Source organism: Aquarana catesbeiana, linkage group LG07, assembly GCF_042186555.1.
Source record: "Aquarana catesbeiana isolate 2022-GZ linkage group LG07, ASM4218655v1, whole genome shotgun sequence".
Lineage (NCBI taxonomy): Eukaryota > Metazoa > Chordata > Amphibia > Anura > Ranidae > Aquarana > Aquarana catesbeiana.
Window position 1 is genome coordinate 237563224 of NC_133330.1, and position 20881 is coordinate 237584104.

A 20881-nucleotide genomic window follows, 5' to 3' on the forward strand; every position below is an offset into this window, starting at 1 on the left:
GTAGATGCGTCCGGCATTTGCTGAGATGGCTCAGACCGTGGCTCCTGTAATGGCACCATGTTAGAAACAGCAGAACGTTGTTGTTGGGGATCCCATTCCCCTAATGTTGGAAGCTCTGTCCATTTGGGAATTTCAATAGCCTCTGAGCCCAAGTAGAATAGATCTGGCAGTTGAGCGGGATCATATAAGTTAAAGCTGCGTTTCTCCTTTTTAATGTACAAAGACAATGGGTAACCCCATCAGTAAGTAGCTCCCCTGGAGCGCAGATGGTCCAACAATGGTTTCAGCAAGCGACCTCAGTTCTTTGTCTGGTGGCACTAATATAATATATATTTGTATTTCCGCACCTTAAAATCCACCGACCCCTTCTGCCATGCTGCCCTGATTATATCCTCCCTCATTCTAAAGAAGTGTATTCAACACAAAACATCTCGAGGAGTAGACTGGTCAGCGTTGCGAGCAGTGAGGACCCTATGCACCCGATTCAATTCGATCAGGTTGTCCGGAGGGTTCTCCAATAGCTGATTAAAAATAGCAGTCACTGTATCTCTCAGACCTGACCCCACACAACTGCTTCCGGAATCCCTCTGATCCAGATACATTATCCCTCCTACTTCTATTTTCAGAGTCTTCTGCTTGTAATTGCAGCCTAATCAATCTCTGATGTTGAGTATGTAACCTTTCCTCCATAGCATCCATGCGTGCATCTGCCACTCCTTGCTGAGTTTCTAAATGGATCACTTTCTGGTCCGTAGCAACTGTTTTAGAGCAGACCTCATCTATTTCTTTCCTCAGAGTACCCTTTAGGCTGCCGCAGCAGCTTCTGTGTATCCTCTTTAGTGGGGAGGGTCTGTATCAACTGTCGAATATCTGGTTCCACAGCATGCACCTGGGAATAAGGGCTGCCTGGGCTCAATGAGCGTATCTGTGAATCTATACAAGAAATCACCTGTATGGGTGTAGAGGAGTCCAGTCCCGCTATTTCGGATCATGCAACGGTCGTTGCATCAATCGATAGTGTAGATGCGTCCGGCATTTGCTGAGATGGCTCAGACCGTGGCTCCTGTAATGGCACCATGTTAGAAACAGCAGAACGTTCGACGTCTCTCCTTATCGGCAGTATCTGGTGATACAAGAGTGGCTAGGAGTATAAGGCGCTCCTGTATTCTTGCCCCACCCCGGCATGGGCTATGATTATCTATCCTGCATGATAACCTCTACGATTAAGCTCATTGAGTTAAACATGTTAGGAGGGGTGGCCCTGGGGGACAGGGCCATGTACTTAAGCTTGTCGACTGATTAAAGTTTTGCAAAAACATCATTGGTGTGTGGCATTTCCTTTGAATCATACCAAAACTATGTGTGGAGGAGTGGCAGACTCCAAGCCAGCACTTGATTCCAGCCTATGATGCAGTGCTTTGAGTGGTGCACTTTTCTTTCACTGTACATATGATACAGCACTCTGATGCTTTTTCTGTCCCAGAAAGATTGTAAACATACAGTAGATGTAAATTAACATTTAACTAGATTATCAGCTGGTTTTTAAAAGGTGATAATTAGAGATCTAAACAGCTTTGAATTTAGACAGCGATATCTAAGTTAAAGCGGGGTTCCACCCAAATTTTGAACAATATCTGTATGTATTCTCTTCCTTGCCTAGATGCTGACATGCCGTTTAAAAAAAATTTAAATCGCCGTAATTACCTTTTATTTTTCTATTCTTCTTTGCACTTCCTGGTTCTCCTCCCATGGGAGTAGGCGTGTTTCTAGCCTCTCCCAGACTCCTGGGAGCTAGTCTCAGGCTTCCCAGGATGCCACTGAGCATGTGCGGGAATGAGCGGTGAATGCTGGGAGCACAGCATTCACCACATCCAGGAAATAAATGCTTGTGGGCTTCAAATGCCCACAATGAAGATGGAAACCGCCTGCAGTGAATAATATAAGTTATTCTTTACGACGAAATCTGACACAGGCGGACATATTACACACAATATGTGAGTATGTAATGAAGAAAAGTTTGTGAATGAACTCAAAAAAAAAAAAAAAAAAAAAAAAAAGGATAGATAGGTGGACCCCCGCTTTAAGACAAATATTCTTTAGGAGATTTTTGTTTCATATCAGCTCAATGAGAATTGTCTAGCTCACCGTTTCTATTTTCTCTGCCACATTTTTCTTGTACTGTTGAAATGCTTTGGTTAGTTCTTCAGCATTAAACAGTGCTTCGTTTCTCTGTTTCTCAGTTCTTAAAAGACAAAGCAAATACACAGAGGTTAGCAGTGAAATATCCTTAGAAAATAAAAAGATATTCAAGGCTGGGAACATTTGGCACAGCAAACACAGATAAAAGTATGCATTCTTTACCATCAGAAGTTGCTATTTATGATCCAAAAGACTGAAGACAACATCCATTTCATTGGGTTTTTTAACCCATATTTACACGCTTAAAATCTTAGTTTGCGGCGGGTCACTTTTACAGCAGCCAGATTTGATGCTGGGAAGAGGATCAGATTGTTTAGAGCAAACTAGAGGTCGACCGATATGGGTTTTTCTCTGGCCGATGCCGATATATGATGCCGATTTTTTTTTTCTTTTTTCCCTTCATCTCATAAAATCTAACCGTTAAACCCCTTTCACACTGGGGCTTTTTTCAGGTGCTTTTGGGATAAAAATAGCGCCTGTAAAGTGCCTGCAAAACGGCTCCCCTGCAGTCTCAGTGTAAAAGCCCGAGTGCTTTCACACTGAGGCTATGCGTTGGCAGGATGTTAAAAAAAAAAAAAAGTCCTGCAAGCAGCATCTTTGGAGCGGTGTATACCGCTCCTCCAGCACTCCTGTCCATTGAAATGAATGGGCACCGCTGCCAAAGCGCTTCGGCAGCGTCGCAACGCGGGTGCATTTAACCCCTTCATCGGGCGCTAGCTGGGATATAAGCGCCCCGCTAGCAGCCGAATAGCGCCGCTAAAATGACAGTAAAGCGCCGCTAAATATAGCGGCATTTTACCGTCAATGCCTGCCCGCTCCAGTGTGAAAGCAGCCTTAAGTAATACAGAAAATTTTTTACATTTATTAAACAAAACAAACCTCCAATCAGTTCACTTGTATGTATAATTTAGATTAAAAAAAAACTATATCTTAAATATTAAACAAAAACAGGTAATCCAAAACTTCTGGACGAAAAAAAAAAAAAAAAAAAAAAAGGGCTAACTTTACGGTTTTCGTTTTTTTAAAAATTCATTAGTGTATTTTTTCCCAAAAAAATGTGTTTAAAAGACCGCTGCGCAAATGCCGTGTGACATAAAATATTGCAACAACCGCTATTTTATTCCCTAGGGTCTCTGCTAAAATAGATAAATAAATAAATATATATATATATATATATATATATATATATATATATATATATATATATATATATATATATAATGTTTGGGGGTTCTAAGTGATTTTCTGGCAGAAGATACAGGATTTACACTTGTAAGTAACAAGTGTCAGAAAAAGATTTAGTCTTTAAATGGTTAAACTGAGAACTCCTACACACAGAGTTCAGTCCATTGATAAGTATAAACATTGTATCTCTTTGCTTCTTTTCTCAAACTTGGCAGGCCGCCCAGATAGGAGAGACAAGTGCTCCATGGGAAGACTTCAGGCAACTTGCATTGACTTCTATTACAGAAGTCATTTGCAAGACATGCTGAATTTTTAAATCGGCCTTTTTTATCAGCACATTTGGCCGATACTGATTAATTAAAAAATGGAAAATATCGGCCGACCTCTAGGGCAAACCCCAGATGTGACAGTTTTGTCTTTTAGCAAAGTCATAAGGCAGGGAGCACCGAGGAATTGAGCCACCTTAAACAAATTCAGTTGCTTTCAACAACTAAATCTTGGAACTTTTTTTTTTTATGCCATAGGGAGCTTGGCATAATGTGGCCCAATTGTTTTAGCAATGACATGGTTAAAGCGGAGTTCCACACAAAAATGGAACTTCCGATTTTCTGAACCCTCCCCCCCTCCGGTGTCACATTTGGCACCTTTCAGGGGGGAGGGGGGTGCAGATACCTGTCTAAGACAGGTATTTGCACCCATTTCCGGCATAGACTCCCATGGGAGTCTATGCCTCTTCCTGTCCCTCCGCGCTGTCTCCTGGGAAACACACAGCTCCCAGGAGAGAGCGGGGACCACTTACGATGCGCAGCGCGACTCGCGCATGCACAGTAGGGAACCGGGAAGTGAAGCCGCAACACTTCACTTCCTGATTCCCTCACCTAGGATGGCGGCGGCAGCTGCCGAGAACCGAGCGGGTTCTCGGCGTCGCCTGCCGACATCGCTGGACCCTGGGACAGGTAAGTGGCCATGTATTAAAAGTCAGCAGCTGCAGTATTTGTAGCTGCTGGGTTTTAATATTTTTTTTTTCTGGCGGTGTGGGTGGACCCCCGCTTTAAGTATAGATCTGAAGAGGTTAAGTTTAGGAATAAAGTCAGGAATTAGGGGTTAAGATGAGGTTGTAAATCAGAGTTAGGTTATTTTGTAGGCCTCAGATTTAAACCTGATCTCCACATTTTAGTGATGTTTAAATTGTTCATTTGCACAAATGTGGCCCAATCAAAGAGTTTACTTCACTAACAATTGCAGTGGCTGTGACGCTGTATAAACTGTATGAAGCCTCAGTGCTGTGTTCCGTCAGAGGGACAGGAACTTTCTGTCCAGCAACTGGAACAGAATGTAGTTGGGCTGAGTGCTGCTGAGCCATTTACAGGGAAGTTTTGTATTCTATAAATGAACACAAAGCCTTCTCTGGTTGGCAGAAATGGAAAGGGAGAGTGGATGAGATCTCAATCTCCGCCTCAGCCAATCACAGGAAGGTGACGGAACTTCAGTTCCGCAAAAGTGAGCAGGAAAAGACAAATGTCAGTGCACATAAGACCTAAAAAAAAAAATTCCCATAGAATGTTTTTAATATACATTTAACAAATACACATTTTTAATAATATTCAAGTAAAATAGACATTAATCTGGGATTGAGATTTGAATTGCCCCATTGTTTTTGTTTTGTTTTTTTTAGTCTTGTTTTTTTCTTAGACTTTCATTTTTCTCATTTTATACTATTTAAAGAATATCAGGAGAATGTAACCAAATACAAAAATCAATTCCATAACACAGAGCATTGGGAAGTCCTCAAATTTGGTGCATTTTTTATTTAGTGCTCTGAGAATAGCTTAATGAACATTTGTGTTTTACATTTGTGGGCACTAATGCAAGTACTGGTGTGCTCTATATACTGTCAGTTTGCCCTTTAGCTTTGAAGTGTATGTCTGGGCAAAAAAAAAAACATAAATTGCAGAGTACATCTCTGCAATATATGCACATCTCCCTATGTTTTATAGTTTTCAAGAATTAGTCAGAAATGCCCCTAAATTCCCATCTAGGCTGTCAACACAGTGCCACTGCTGCACTGAAAACCCAAAAGGGTTGTCAACCATACCCACTTTTCCTTTCTGGACTACAGAACCCTCTCCCTCTCCTTAACACATGTAGGAGATGTCCAGGATCCTGAAGGTAAGGGCAACGAGAGCATGAACACTGGGGGATTGAGCACGGATAGTATCTTTATTCATACATGAAAAAACCTTCAAGATTAGGAGTACTGCAGATGCCATATGTATAGAAGATTTATCATAGCCATTGAACTTAGGTGTGTTCATCAGCAGCACCACCTCGTGTGGATATTTTCCATATATTATTCACTATATCACTGTTGGACATTTTTTCAGTTGATTTTATTTATTAATTTGACCTACACTAGGTGATATTAGTTCAGATTTAACAGAGATCACTTATGTGTATGAGTTTGTAACATTTATGATTTTTTATGTGTTTGCGCGAAATCACTTATTTATTGATTACTTTATGGTGATTAGGTGTACACTTCAGATTTTGCAGCAGCACTCTTACTATTTTTTAGCACACGGCAATTTATGCACCATTGTGTAGTAGCGCAGAGGTCCCTTCACAAGTATTTTGACAATCACACTATTTCACCTTTGCAGCCACTATGGAAGCTTTTAGTTTTATGGAACAAAGAAAAATTAATCTTGATGAAGTTTTTTCTACACAAACAAAAGTCAATAGTGATTTAGCTAGTTTAGTACGCAAACTGGGACACACCATGGAGAAAAAGGTGAGTCTCTGGTGGGACACCAATACCTTTGAGCGCTATCTGAGGGAGAAGATAGTGCCCAGAAGATTAAGATGGGAATTGCCACCCAACGATGGACTTCTAGACAAAGAGTCCATCGATGAGTGGTATGAATTCTTCAACAATAAGAGCATAGAAGGCTTAGCATTCCTACTTAAAAGAAAACGCAGGAAAATGCATTACATAGATCAGCAGAGAGAAGATCTCAAACTCAAAATAGAACCGTTCAAATCCTCTAGTGAATTCAACACATTGGCCAATCAAATGAACAAAGACCTCATAGCCAAAGACCTAGAAGTCCAACAAAGAAAGACGAAAAAGTATCATAGAGATTGCTCGGATTATAAGGAAGATCAGGTTTTTAAATGGCAGACCAAACTCGAGAACCCCTTGGTCACCTCCACTTACTCCACTCCAGAACGTCAAGTGAGAATAGAGGAACCATTAGCCAGTACCTCCACAGCACCACCAACATCTGGAGGATGGAGAAAAGATGAATATCTTACACCAAGATGTGAACAAGAGTACTATGATTATCAAAACCAAAAGGTACCAAACTCCAAAGAATAATAGAAAGAAACCTTTCAAAAAGTCGTTCAGGAAACCACACCAGAATGTGATTATTATGCAAAACCACAGCATAATAGATCGTACAATGGTCCAACCTATGATAGATCTTATCTAAATAGACCTCAATATGAGGGATATCAAAGGGATACTAGAGATTACACATATCCCCACCCACAAAATAGATGGGAGAGGAGCCCAATCCCAACCCACAATAGATTTGAACCATTAAGACAACTAACCCCATTACGATACAGATTATCATCAATCTTACTATCAACAAGATAGACAAAGGGCGTATTTTTTTTAGATCGGGATCGGAGGGATCACTCACCGAAATGGAGACAAGAGCACACACGACAATCCCCAAGAAGATACCAACAGGAAAGACACGATACACCAAGAAGGCGCCAACACGAGGACAATCCCAGAAGATCACCAGAGTCAAGAGAGGACGTTGAGCAGGAAAGAGAGTCCAAAAGAAAGCGAGAATAGTCGGGGAAGGCATTTTTAATATAAGTGGACAGGAATTAACCAAAGAAGAACTAGCAGTCCTAGACAAGGGCCTTAAATATGCCCCTATCCAAAACTTAAATAAGTTTGACACATATATTGGAATTCGCAAGTATGTGAGAAAAATAACTATCAAGAAAGCCATTATGAGCAATCCCCAGATTAAGAACAGCAATGGATCAAGTGCACAAAGTACAATACAACATAGTTCTCTACAAAATAAGTCTCTATTTAACCCCCAGATACATGACAAACAACATATTGAAGTCTTTAGAGATTTAGTCTTGAAAGATTTGGACCAACTAAAGATTAAAACAATTAAAGACCCGATTCACATCAAAAAAGGTATACAAAACATTAATCAAGAAAAAAGATCTCGTAATTAGACCAGCCGATAAGGGAGGAGGAGTAGTGCTGCAAACTAACTTAAACTTAACTAAGTTAACTACCTAAAAGAGATTGAACGCCAACTTTCAGATGAGTCCACATACATTAAACTACCTAAAAATCCCACGTTACAAATTAAATGAGGATTGGAACAAATCGCCCAGAAGGGAGTGAAAAAGTAAATATTGAATAACAAAGAAGCCAGATACTTGGTACCGGAGTCGTGCAGAATACCAGTAATTTATACAGTCCTAAAGATACATAAGAACAAAGAGAACCCACCAGGAAGACTGATTGTGAACGGCATAAATTCAGTAACATCAAGACTAGGTGAATATATTGATAACTTCATCCAACCAGCCGTTCAATGTACAAAAGCTTATCTTAAGGATACAAAACACATCTTACAATTACTGGATGGACCAACTGTCCTGGAAGGAAGAACTTTACTGGCTACCACAGATGTGTGTTCCCACGTCCAGGCGTGTGAAGCCACCAAGTGGGTGTTGAAACACTTCACCAACTTACACCGCACACAAAGGAAGTACCTGATTAAATGCATCGATTTCTCCCTTAAAAACAACTATTTCTGGTACCAACAAGAATTTTACAAACAGGTCACAGGGATCGCTATGGGAGCTAAATATGCCCCAAGTGTACGCTTTTATGGCCCAATGGGAAGAGGAAGCGGTACACAACAACACCCCCTGTCAACTAGAATTATATAAAAGATTCATCGACGATGTTATAATCGTATGGAATGGGGAGTCATTAGAACAATTTCTAACTAGACTGAACCAGAACGATAGAAATATCTCCCTTACCTGGAAAATAGATGATAAACAGATTCAATTTCTGGATCTAGACATCAGTATTGACAGTAATCGACTCACCACCAAAACACATTTTAAGGAGGTGACAAGAAATAGTTACTTACCCATTACTAGTTGCCATCATAAACCATGGCTCTTCAACATACCGAAAGGGCAACTAATCAGAGTCAGACGTAATTGCACAAAAGAATCTGACTACATAATACAAGCTGATTTAGTTGGAAAGAGATTCATGGACAAAATGTAAGATTCAGAATTTATTAATAAACAAATTTCATCGGTCCAATCTCTCAATAGGACGACCATGATACATACTCCAAAACCATCACCAATATTAGAGGCTCTGGCGTTAATCTTAAATTTCAATGTACAACATAAAGACATTGAAAAAATAATAAAAAAAACACTGGTATATTTTAAGAGAGGATAAACATCTACAAAGTATTCTACCAGATAAACCACTCATTGTATATAAAAGAGCCACTACATTACGAGATCTTATTGTTAAAAACGTAGTGGATCCTCCCTCCACTAACTCGTTTTCTTTTTTGAATGGAAAAGGCTTTTTTCCATGCAAATATTGTTTTGCATGCCAACATTCCAGAAAATTCCAGAGTAAAAAAATGAACCAATACAGGACAAACACATTCAATAAAAGATTTTATCAGCTGTCACACTGAAGGGGTTATATACGTCCTGCAATGTTCTTGCAACTTGCAGTATGTAGGACGCACCAAAAGAGCTCTAAAGTCAGAGTAAAAGAGCATGTGCAAAATATAATAAACAAGTTCCCCAAACACAAATGTATCTAGGCACTTTGCCGAGGTTCACAACAGCAACCCGGCAGAAATGACCTTTTGGGGTATAGAGCGCCATCATAAATCATGGAGAGGGAACCACAAAATTAGAAGCTTGAGTCAAAAGGAAGCTCAGTGGATTCATAAAATGAATACATTAGCACCCAATGGGTTGAACATAGACTTCGACTTAAATTGCTTCATTAGTGACTATTGATCTGACGCTTGAACATGTAAATTGCTTTTTGAGTAATTATGAACGCATTTACTGTACATTGTAAACCTTGTGCTAAATTTCCGGTGGACTGATTTTTTAATTTTATTTCTAGAATTTAACATATTTTGACTATTTTAGTATATTCTTGTTGATTTTTATCACCTGTCCTTTATTAATATTCACCTAGTATTGTTTTGACAATTGCTTACTGCAATTTGCCGCTAGCAATTAAGTCGGATGTATTTTTTAATACAACCACATGATGGCAGCACTCACACTGACTCCAAGTAGGCTGGTATTTAATTGGTACTAGAGGTACCCATATAGTTCCACTTTTTAGTCATAATAATTATTATATATGTCGGATTTTTTAGTAGTCTGGAGTGACCCACCGAACCGTCTTAGATAGTATCACCAACTAAGTACATATTTAATTACTACCTGTTGCAGATTGCTGCATGTAAAATAATTCTACGCCATTATGATCACTACCACAAGATGGCAGCACTCTTATACAATTTGGGAGCAGGCTTTCCTATATTAAGGATACTGGATACAACAATTTATTCGGACATTAGAAGAATCCCGTTTTTTAATTAATTATTTATATTAATTACTTATCTGCTTTAAGGTCATACATTATTATTATTTAGCTGATTCTAGGTAATGCAGGAACATTGGAAAATACATACACTATTGGGACTACACAAACATGGCGCCCAAACTACTTCCTGTTACTCACTATAAATGAGTGGTGGTTTCGGCCAAACAGAATCCCTGAGGAAGTCACGAGGTCACGTGATGTAACGCGTAGGAACGACGCTAGCAGACACACACAGCAATCGACACTCTTTGACCCCGGTTGTTATTGTGCTCCGGAAGTATCGCACCTGGTGACGGCGGTCCGCCGCCATACTGTGTGGCACTGTATGCACAGTGTGTTTTTATTTTAATAAAACGGATTTTAAATACTACGCCATCAGAAGCCCCCTTGTTTTCCCTCCTATCTCCTTGGCTCGAGGTCCAGGATCCTGAACCACATCCAGTAAGGAGTTGTCACGGACATCCATCCATTTGAAACCAGCGAGTACCATCCGACAACTTTGGGAACAGGCATCTCCACCAGCAGCCGGCACTGCTTATAGGGCTTTTATTCAAGCCCCTTAAGGTAAGGGCAATGAGAGCATGAACACTGGGGGATTGAGCATGGATAGTATCTTTATTCATACATGAAAAAACCTTCAAGATTAGGAGTACTGCAGATGCCATATGTATAGAAGATTTATCATAGCCATTGAACTTGGGTGTGTTCATCAGCAGCACCACCTTGTGTGGATATTTTCCATATATTATTCACTATATCACTGTTGGACATTTTTTCAGTTGATTTTATTTATTAATTTGACCTACACTAGGTGATATTAGTTCAGATTTAAACACAGATCACTTATGTGTATGAGTTTGTAACATTTATGATTTTTTATGTGTTTGCACGAAATCACTTATTTATTGATTACTTTAGGAGATGTTGTGTAGTCCAGCAAGGCAGAACACAGTGCAGCAGAGGCAGAGTAGTTAAAGTGTTACTAAACCCAGTAATATAAAAATAGTTAATCCCCCCCAGTGCCCACAGTTTATAGATCTTCTTTTTACATTGTTAAACTGCCACTATATACCTTTTTGGATGATCTGTATACCACGGTCATGTGATAAACTGCAGGGTCTGCCTGAGTGCTGTGTTCAGGTAGGAGGAGGTTTCCACTACAGCCTGTGTCTGCATGCTGTTATGGGAAGCCAGAGCATCCATCAATCAAGCTGTGACATCCCATCCAATGTGTTCTTTTTTCGCTACTGGTCATGGAAGAGGGAGGGACTGGTCTGTCATTAAGGATCTGTATACATGCCCAAATGTGTGATGTCATACCATGTGACCTGAAAAGCTCAGCTCAAACAAGGAAATGTCCTCTCCAACAATAGAGACCAAACTGAGCATGTACAGCAGTACTACCCTCACTGTGTCTTATCTGGCCTTGCCAAGAGTGACCATGCAGGAGGGGAAGATCTGGCCATACAGAATCAAAGAGCCTTTTTTTTACACAATACAGAGGATTAACCCCTTAAGTTCCACAGTGAGTAAAACAAGCATGCTATTCTGCATATACAGATTTTACTGTTGTGGGTTTAGCAACGCTCCCACTACAGGCAGTTAGGAGCTCACTGGCAGCATAAACATGTACCGTATATACTCGAGTATAAGTCGAGATTTTCAGCCCTTTTTTTTGGGCTGAAAGTGCCCCCCCTCGACTTATAATCGAGTCACCGCAGTCTGCCTACATGATCAGCATGTCATGCAGGCAGACGGCAGCCAGCATGTGGTAATATAGTTCGGAGGCTATTTCAGCTTTCAAAAGCCGTGCCTCCTGCTCGTCTGTGATAAGCTGAACACTTTATTTCCCAGCAGTCAGTGTACAGCCCATCACGGACATTCTCTCATCCTCGTCTGTGGTATGAGAATGAGAGAATGTCCGTGATAGGCTGACCGCTGACTGCTGAGTGTTCTGCCTATCACAGACGAGGAGGAGGCGCGGCTTTTGAACAGTGGAATGGCCGCCAAACCGATTCTCACACGCTGATCGCCACAGGGAGGATGGAGCTCGCCACAGGTTGGATGGAGCTCGCCACAGGTTGGATGGAGCTCGCCACAGGGAGGATGGAGATCGCCACAGGGAGGATGGAGATCGCCACAGGGACACAGGACACATACACATGTACAGGACACAGGACACATACACAGGACACATACACAGGAAACATGCACATGTACAGGACACAAGGACACAGGACACATACACATACACATGTACAGGACATAGGGACACAGGACACATACACATGTACAGGACACAGGGCACATACACAGGACACATATACAGGACACAGGACACATACACATGTACAGGACACATGCCAATGCACAGGATACAGGTAGGCTGCACAGGACACAGGGAGGCATGCAGCTGCAGATGGGCATTATTGACCCTCTTTTTCCACTTACAGTAGCTGCTGCATTTTTCACCCTCGTCTTATACTCGGATCAATAAGTTTTCCCAGTTTTTAGTGGTAAATTAGGGGCCTCGACTTATACTCGGGTCGACTTATACTCGAGTATATACGGTATTTTTCTGTACACAGCATTTTCAGAGATAAAACATTAGGACCATAGGTGAATTTTTTTTCTTTTTAAAAATCTCTGTTTGCAAGTAATTTTGGAGAGGTTACATACAGTGCATACAGTGCCTAGAAAAAGTATTCATACCCTTAAAATTTTCCACATTTTGTCATGTTACAACCAAAAACGTAAATTTACCCGACCAACACAAAGTGGCACATAATTGTGAAGTGGAAGGAAAATGATAAATGGTTTTTACAATTTTTTACAAATATGTGAAAAGCGTGGCGCGCATTTGTATTCAGCCCCCCGAGTCAAATACTTTATAGAACCACCTTTCGCTGCAATTACAGCTGCAAGTCTTTTTTGGTATATCTCTACCAGCTTTGCACATCTATAGAGTGACATTTTTGCCCATTCTTCTTTGCAAAATAGCTCAAGCTCTGTCAGATTGAATGGAAAGCGTCTGTGATTAGCAATTTTCAAGTCTTGTCACAGATTCTCAATTGGATTTAGGTCTGGACTTTGACTGGGCCATTCTAATACATGAATATGCTTTGATCTAAACCAGGGATCAAGTCCCAAGAGGCATAGCAAGACTGACAGCCACAAGCATGACACCCAGAGGCAAAGGCATGATGGGACTTGTAGTTTTGCAACAGCTGGAGGTCCGCTAATTGCATATCCCTGATCTAAACCATTCCATTGTAGCTCTGGCTGCAGATTTAGGGTCATTGTCCTGCCGGAAGGTGAACCTCTGCCCCAGTCACGTCTTTTGCAACAGGTTTTCTTCTAAGATTGCCCTGTATTTGTGTCAGGGCTGGGCTCAGCCCTTCCTTCTGAGCTGGCCGCTCAGCTTTCGGCTAATTTCCAGCTCCTATCTCTCCACAGTTACTCAGCTGTTGATGATATCCTGCTTGTCAGTCCTGCCTACTTAAGCCGTCCAGCCCAGATGATCTCTGCCTTCGCCTTGGTCAACATCACAGAGACTCTCCTGCGTTCCTGTTAAAGACTTGCTTGGCTGACGTTCCTTCTGGCTCCAGATCCTGCTTGCTGTTCCACTACGCTGCTTCCTGACTATCCGTTCGGGTTACCGAACTTTGGCTATGTTTTGACTACATTTGTTCTATTTACTTTTATTATTAAACAAGTGTGATTTAACTGTACTTCTGTCTCGGTCTGATTCATGGTTTCTGACAGTAGGCGAAAGCCATGAATTTAGAAGATGCAGTCATTCTACTTGTTGGTAATATTTTTTCCAGATTGGATGAGCAGGATCACCGCATGGATCAGTTTGCCATGGCGTTACAAACGCTCCTGAGTCGTACGGCCCACTTGGAATCTCCCACTGTAGTTGCTCTGGTACAACCTGTGTTGCAGGCTGTCCCTGCTGCTGCTCCAGTCTCTGTGCAGGCACCCGCCTCCAGAGGTATGTCTGGTTCCGCTCCGCTTCCCCAGCGATTTAGGGGCAATCCAGTCCAATGCAGAGGGTTTCTCAACCAGGTTGAGATATATTTTGAGATGCTGCCCCAGGCGTTTCCCACGGACAGAAGTAAAGTAGGTTTCATGATATCTTTGCTTTCTGAGAGAGCCTTGGACTGGGCAAACCCTCTATGGGAGACGCAAAAACTTGTTGTGTTGAGATACCCTGAGTTTGTGGCTTCTTTTAAAAGGGTATTTGACGTTCCCGCATGCTCCGCTTCTGCTGCCAAGTGCCTCATGTCCATCAGAGTACGAGAACTGTTGCCGATTACGCCATTGAATTCCGTACTCTGGCAGCAGAGGTTGCTTGGAACAATGAGGCCCTTGTGGCTGCTTTTTCTCATGGTCTCTCAGATACCATCAAGGAAGAGATAGCAGCCCGAGCTATACCCATTGAGCTGGAGAAGTTGATCACATTTGCCATCCTCATTGACTTCAGACTCACAGAAAGACTCTTTTAAGGAGCGCTTGTGGAAGCCTCCTGTAGATTTGTCTCCGAGCTTTGCAGTCCCACCCTTGCCTCCCTCACCTCCTGGTACCGAGTCGGTCAGTGAAGATAAACCCATGCACTTGGGCTTCACATGTCTCTCTGCGGATGAGAGAACCCTTAGGAGGGAGAAATTGTGCCTTTATTGTGGCCAGCCAGGTCACTTTTTGAAGTCTTGTCCTACCCATCCAGGGAACAGCCAAACCTTGAGGTCCTGTCATGGACAGACCTTAGGTGGCGCTGTTTCATCCCCAGTTATCCTGAAGGATAAGCCCCTGGTTTTGGTTACCCTTTCTTGGGCTGAGTTGTCCGTCGAGATACAGGCTCTAATCAACTCTGGGGCTGCAGGCCTGTTCATTGATGCTGCCTTTGTATCGAAACACTAGATTCCGCTGCAGCTGCGTGACACTTCACTTGCCATTGAGGCTCTTGACAGGAGACCTCTATAGCCTGCCCATGTGACTCATGAGACTGTTCCGTTGTCCATGGCCGTAGGGGCTCTTCACCATGAGATAATTCCAAGTTATTTCCTCACCTAAGCTTCTGCTGGTTATCGGTTATCCTTGGTTACAGAGGCACAACCCTTCTTTTGATTGGCCCCATGCCGAGGTTCTCTCCTGGTCGCCACAATGCAGTAAGACATGCTTCCAGAAGGTAGCCAAGGTTCTCTAGCAGAAAAAAAAGGTGCCTCTAAGTACAGAAGATTAAAATATTTAATATCCCCAGCGGGATTAAAAAACACTTACAAGATCAGAAAGTAAAATAAGAATAACATTGTTGATGGTAAGAGCGATCCAGCATCAGGAGGGTCCGCAGCTTGTTGTAAGACTCCCAGGACTGTGGGTAAGTAGCAGCAGGGACTCCAATGAAGTTGCCAGCAGATGTTGGAAGATCCTGGAGATGCCGGTGGAGGTAACACGATCCGAGTCTAGGGAAAACGAAGATCCCGGAAGTGACGTCGGCGGTGAGGGACAGCAACCAGCGTGGAACGGTCCCGCGTCCCTTTTTGATGACTACATCCGTTCCACGCTGGTTGCTGTCCCTCACTGCCGACTTTACTTCCAGGATCTTCGTTTTCCCTAGACTCGGATCGTGTGACCTCCACCGGCATCTCCAGGATCTTCCAACATCTGCTGGCAACTTCATTGGAGTCCCTGCTGCTACTTACCCACAGTCCTGGGAGTCTTACAACAAGCTGCTGACCCTCCTGATGCTGGATCGCTCTTACCATCAACGATGTTATGCTCATTTTACTTTCTAATCTTGTAAGTGTTTTTAATCCCACTGGGGATATTAAATATTTTATTCTGCTGCACTTAGAGGCGCCTTTTTTTCTGCTTGTGTTTTTTAGAGTTTGCTTCCACTTTCAAAGCTGCTGCCCTTAGTGTTGAAGAATCACCATTACCACCACCGGACCCCTGGTCTTATATAAACTTTGCCTGCTTAGTCCTGTTGTCCAGAGCGCCCTCAATTTTACATTGAGCCAAGGTTCTCTGCACCTCTTCACTCTCCTCCCTGCCGGAGGAAAACCGTGATTTTAGAGATGTCTTTGAAAAAAGTCAAGTCGGTAGTTTGCCTCCACGCCGGTCATATGATTGCGCAATTGACCTTCAACATGGTGCCATACCCCCTCGTGGCCGGGTTTACTCTTTATCGGTCTTGGAGCATAAGGCCATGGAGGAGTATGTTGCAGACGCACCTTCTCGAGGTTTCATCCACAAATCCTCATCTCCTGCTGGTGCTGGTTTCTTCTTTGTGAAGAAGAAGAGTGTTGAACTAAGACCTGGTATAGATTATAGGGGTCTCAATCGTTTTGCGATTTAAGAATGCCTATCCGATTCTGTTGATTACAGAGTTATTTGACCGCCACAAGGGAGCAACAGTTTTGACAAAGCTTGATTTGAGAGGGGCATACAATCTTGTGAGGGTTAAAGGAGGGCAACTAGTGGAAAACTGCATTTAAATACCAGAACAGGCCATTATGAGTACTTCGTAATGCCTTTTGGCCTTTGTAACGACCCGGCAGTTTTCCAGGAATTTATTAACGATGTCCTCCGAGATTTGTTGCAGTTATGTGTGGTGGTTTATCTTAACGATATCAACGATATCCTCATATTTTCCAAGTCCCTGGAGAGCCACCACACAGATGTCTGTCATGTGCTTCAGAAACTAAGAGAGAACAATCTCTATTGTAAATTGGAGAAGTGTGAATTGCATCGTGAACAGGTTAAATTCCTGGGTTATGTCATTTCCACTGCTGGATTTTCGATTGAGCCAGAGAAACTTTCAGCAGTCCTACAGTGGCCCCGACCCGTGGGTTTACGTCCTCTGTAGCGTTTTCTTGGCTTTGCCAACTATTAATCGGAAGTTTATTCGTAACTTCTCGTCTCTGGTCAAGCCCCTGACTGATATGACCAGAAAGGACGGTAACCCACAGAGTTGGTCTCCGGAGTCCATTAAGGCCTTGAGAGAGTCTCAAGGCTGCCTTTGTTTCTGCTCCTGTGTTGGCACATCCTGATCCTAAGTTACCTTTTATCCTTGAGGTTGATGCTTCTGAGACTGGAGTGGGCGCCCTTCTGTCTCAACATCCTACCTTTGAGAGTGCTATGCATCCTTGTGGCTACTTTTCCAAGAAATTGTCACCTGGCGAATGCAATTATGAGATTGGTGACAGAGAGCTTTTAGCAATCATTTTAGCCCTGAAAGAATGGAGACATCTCTTCGAAGGTACCACTGTGCCGGTTCTCATTCTTATTGACCATAAGAATCTCACATTCTTGTCTAAGGCTAAATGCCTCTCTCCCAGAAGGGGCGCGATGGGCTCTTTTCTTGTCTAGTTTCAATTACACTGTTTCCTTCTTACCCGGTACTAAGAATGTAAGGGCTAATGCTTTGTCACAATTTTCCTCCACTTCCAAGATGGAATCGGTTTGGTTCCTGTGATTCCTCCAAATCGTATTCTGGCTACGGTTTGCACCAGTCTCACTTCTCCTTTGGGTGACAAAATTTTTGCTGCTCAGGTCCATGCTCCTCCTGAAAAACCTTGTGACCGATGCTTTGTCCCAGAGAGTCTTCGTACTGCCGTGCTCCAGACTTACCATTCTCCCAAGGCTGCTGGCCACCCTGGGAAGAATCAACTCTTTCGGGCCATTTCCCAACAATTCTGGTGGTCTAGTCTATGTGCTGATGTAACCACCTTCGTAGCTGCCTTTTCCGTGTGTGCTCAGAGTAAGACTCCACGACACCTTCCAGTGGGCCTGCTACAATCCATACCCAATGGAGAGAGGCCCTTGACCCACCTGTCTATGGATTTCATTGAGGAGTTACCCAACTCCCAGGGCAACACAGTTATCCTTATGGTGGTTGACCGGTTCTCGAAAATGTCTCATTGTATTCCACTTAAGAAGTTGCCCACTTCTAAGGAACTGGCTTCCATTTTTGCTTGGGAGATCTTTTGCTTACATGGGCTACCCAAGAAGATTGTCTTGGACAGGGGTAGTCAGTTTGTGTCCCGGTTCTGGCGAGCCTTTTGTGCAGTTGGGAATTCAGGTTGCTTTCTCCTCTGCCTATCAATCGCAGTCTAATGGGGCCGCAGAATGAGCCAATCAGTCCTTTGGGCAATTCCTACGTTGCTAAATTTCTGACCATCATAACAACTGGTCAGTCCTCTTACCATGGGCGGAGTTTGCTCACAATAGTGCCTTGAATTCTGCTTGCCGATTGTCCCCAATTATGGCGAACTATGGTTTCCAACCTTCCATGTGGCCTGACTTGTTTGTTCCGCAGAGTATTCCTGCATTAGAGGAGCATCTCTTTGGCCTTCGTTCCACTAGGGCACAAGTCCAGGAGGCTTTGCGACATGCTAATGATAGGTACAGACTCCAGGCTGACCGCAGACGCCTGCCTGGCCTTCCTACCAGGTTGGGGACAGGGTCTGGCTGTCATCTCGCAACCTCCGACTTCATGTTCCCTCTCTGAAGTTCACACCTCGGTTTATTTGTACTTTTCCATATTCTTTGCAGGATTAACCCAGTGGCTTATGCATTATACCTTCCTTCTAATATGCATATCTCAAATGTATTTCATGTCTCTTTATTAAAACCTTTGGTCTGCAACCGCTTTACCACCTCGGTGCCTATTCCTCACCCTGTACAGGTTGAGAACCATGAGGAGTATAAAGTCACAAGACTGGCTGAATAGATTTCACATTCATTTGCAGGTAAAAGCAGTTTACGTTTGAATTAAGCTTGCCATTAAAGAGACCCTGACTCCAAACAAGTAATGTCAACATAAACCTTGCCCTAAGATTATACAACATACATGCATTTAACATTTTTTTTTTAACATATTTTATGCATGTTAATTATATGTAAAAGCCTCCCTTGTGTAAAACACCCAACAAGCCCAAGACTGCTGCTAGACATCCTCATCTTGGATGTGAAGTCAGCATCCACAGAAGACTCAACACTGTCACTTATGGAAGGAGGCAAAAGGGAGGGGAGGAGGAGCTAGGCCAGCACACAGAGGAATCAAACATTTCCAAAAGAGAAGAGGGCTATAAGGTGCGAGCAAGGAGGGGATGCGCCAGGGAATTTACTCTTCCTGGTGTGGTCAGACTTTCCAGGAAAAATGGCATACTTCAAATGAATAAAAAACCTTTATGGAAAGCAAAAAACACTGCAAGCAAGCATTTAAAATACTTATGAAAAATCAAAAGGTAGGTATGGCGCTGTTCTTGGGTGCAATGTCTGAATGGATTGAGGATATCACAGTGCGGCAGTCTGTGTGGCCCTATGTTAACTTATATTCTGAAGTGTAAACATAACTCTCAAATCAATTGATTATACATGAAAAATTAACATACATAAATATAAGTGTGCACAAAGTGCCAAGTGCAAAGTGATTTACTGGTGCATTCTTGTGCTGGTATTACACGTATTTAAAATTATGCCGTGCTTATATACAGTTCATGTGAAAAATAAATGAATAATCCATGATCATATACTGTCCATTAATAAAATCCAAATGGTAAAGTATAAAGTGACAAGTGCTCTTCAAATCTGTGCCTTTGTGATCCTTATCCCCTTCCCGCCGACCATGCGCAGATATGCGTACTCGGCTTTCGGGGGTTATACCGGGATGATGCCCGCAGCTGCAGGCATCATCCCGGTACCGTTGTTTACAGCGGGCGATCGGCTACCTGAGTATAACAACCGATGCGGCTAAAAGCCGCTCGGCTGTTATACCGGAGGAGCGGGAGGGGACATCCCCCCCTCCCGCCGCTCTTACCGGGCCTCCCGTGCGATCGGGAGGCCCGGTGTCCAATCGTGTGCCTTCGGCGCCTGGGGGCGGGCTGGAACGAAGCTGTGGGCGGCTTCGTTCCAGCCTTCTCATTGTAAACGCGGAAGCGACGTCATGACGTCACTTCCCGTTTACTCGGCTGCCAATGGCGCCGGTTTAAAAAAAATATACAGTATTCAGAATCGCCGTTTTCGGCGATCTGAATACTTTGAAGTGCAAAGGAGGGATCGGGGGTCTTTTAGACCTCCGATCCCTCCATAAAAAGTACCTGTCACCACCTATTACTGTCACAAGGGATGTTTACATTCCTTGTGACAGCAATAAAAGTAAAAAAAAAAAAAAATTTTTTTTAAAACACAATTTATAAAGTAAAAAAATAAATAAAAAAAATTTTTTTTTTTAATTTATTTTAAGTGCCCCTGTCACCGCGAGCTCGCGCAGCGAAGAAAACGCATACGAAAGTCGCGCCCGCATTTGTAAACTGTGTTCAAATCACACATGTGAGGTATCGCCGCGATCGTCAGAGCGAGAGCAATAATTCTAGCCCTAGACCTCCTCTGTAACTCAAACCTGGTAACCGTAAAAAAAATTTCAAGCGTCGCCTATGGAAATTCATAGGTACCGTAGTTTGTCGCCATTCCACAAGTGCGTGCAATTATAAAGGGTGACATGTTTGGCATCTATTTACTTGGCGTAAAAACATCATCTTTCACATTATACAAAAAAATTGGGGTAACTTTACTGTTTGGATTTTTTAAAATTCATGAAAGTGTCCCTGTTCCAAAAATTTGCGTTTAAAACACCGCTGCACAAATACCGTGTGATAAAAAATATTGCCACAATCGCCATTTTATTCTCTAGATTCTCTGCTAAAAAAATATATATAATGTTTGGGAACTCTAAGTAATTTTCTAGCAAAAAATACGGATTTTAAC

General features: G+C 42.6%; 1 protein-coding gene across 4 annotated transcripts in view; it reads right to left on the reverse strand.

Annotated features, from left to right (window-relative positions):
- The window catches only part of CCDC18 (coiled-coil domain containing 18), a 207509-nt gene that overhangs the window by 129683 nt on the left and 56945 nt on the right, over positions 1 to 20881 (reverse strand). For all 4 annotated transcript variants that reach the window (XM_073593126.1, XM_073593128.1, XM_073593127.1 and 1 more), the window contains exon 7: positions 2146 to 2242. In XM_073593126.1, coding sequence (XP_073449227.1) covers positions 2146 to 2242 — 97 coding nt within the window. The remainder of the gene's footprint in view (positions 1 to 2145; positions 2243 to 20881) is intronic.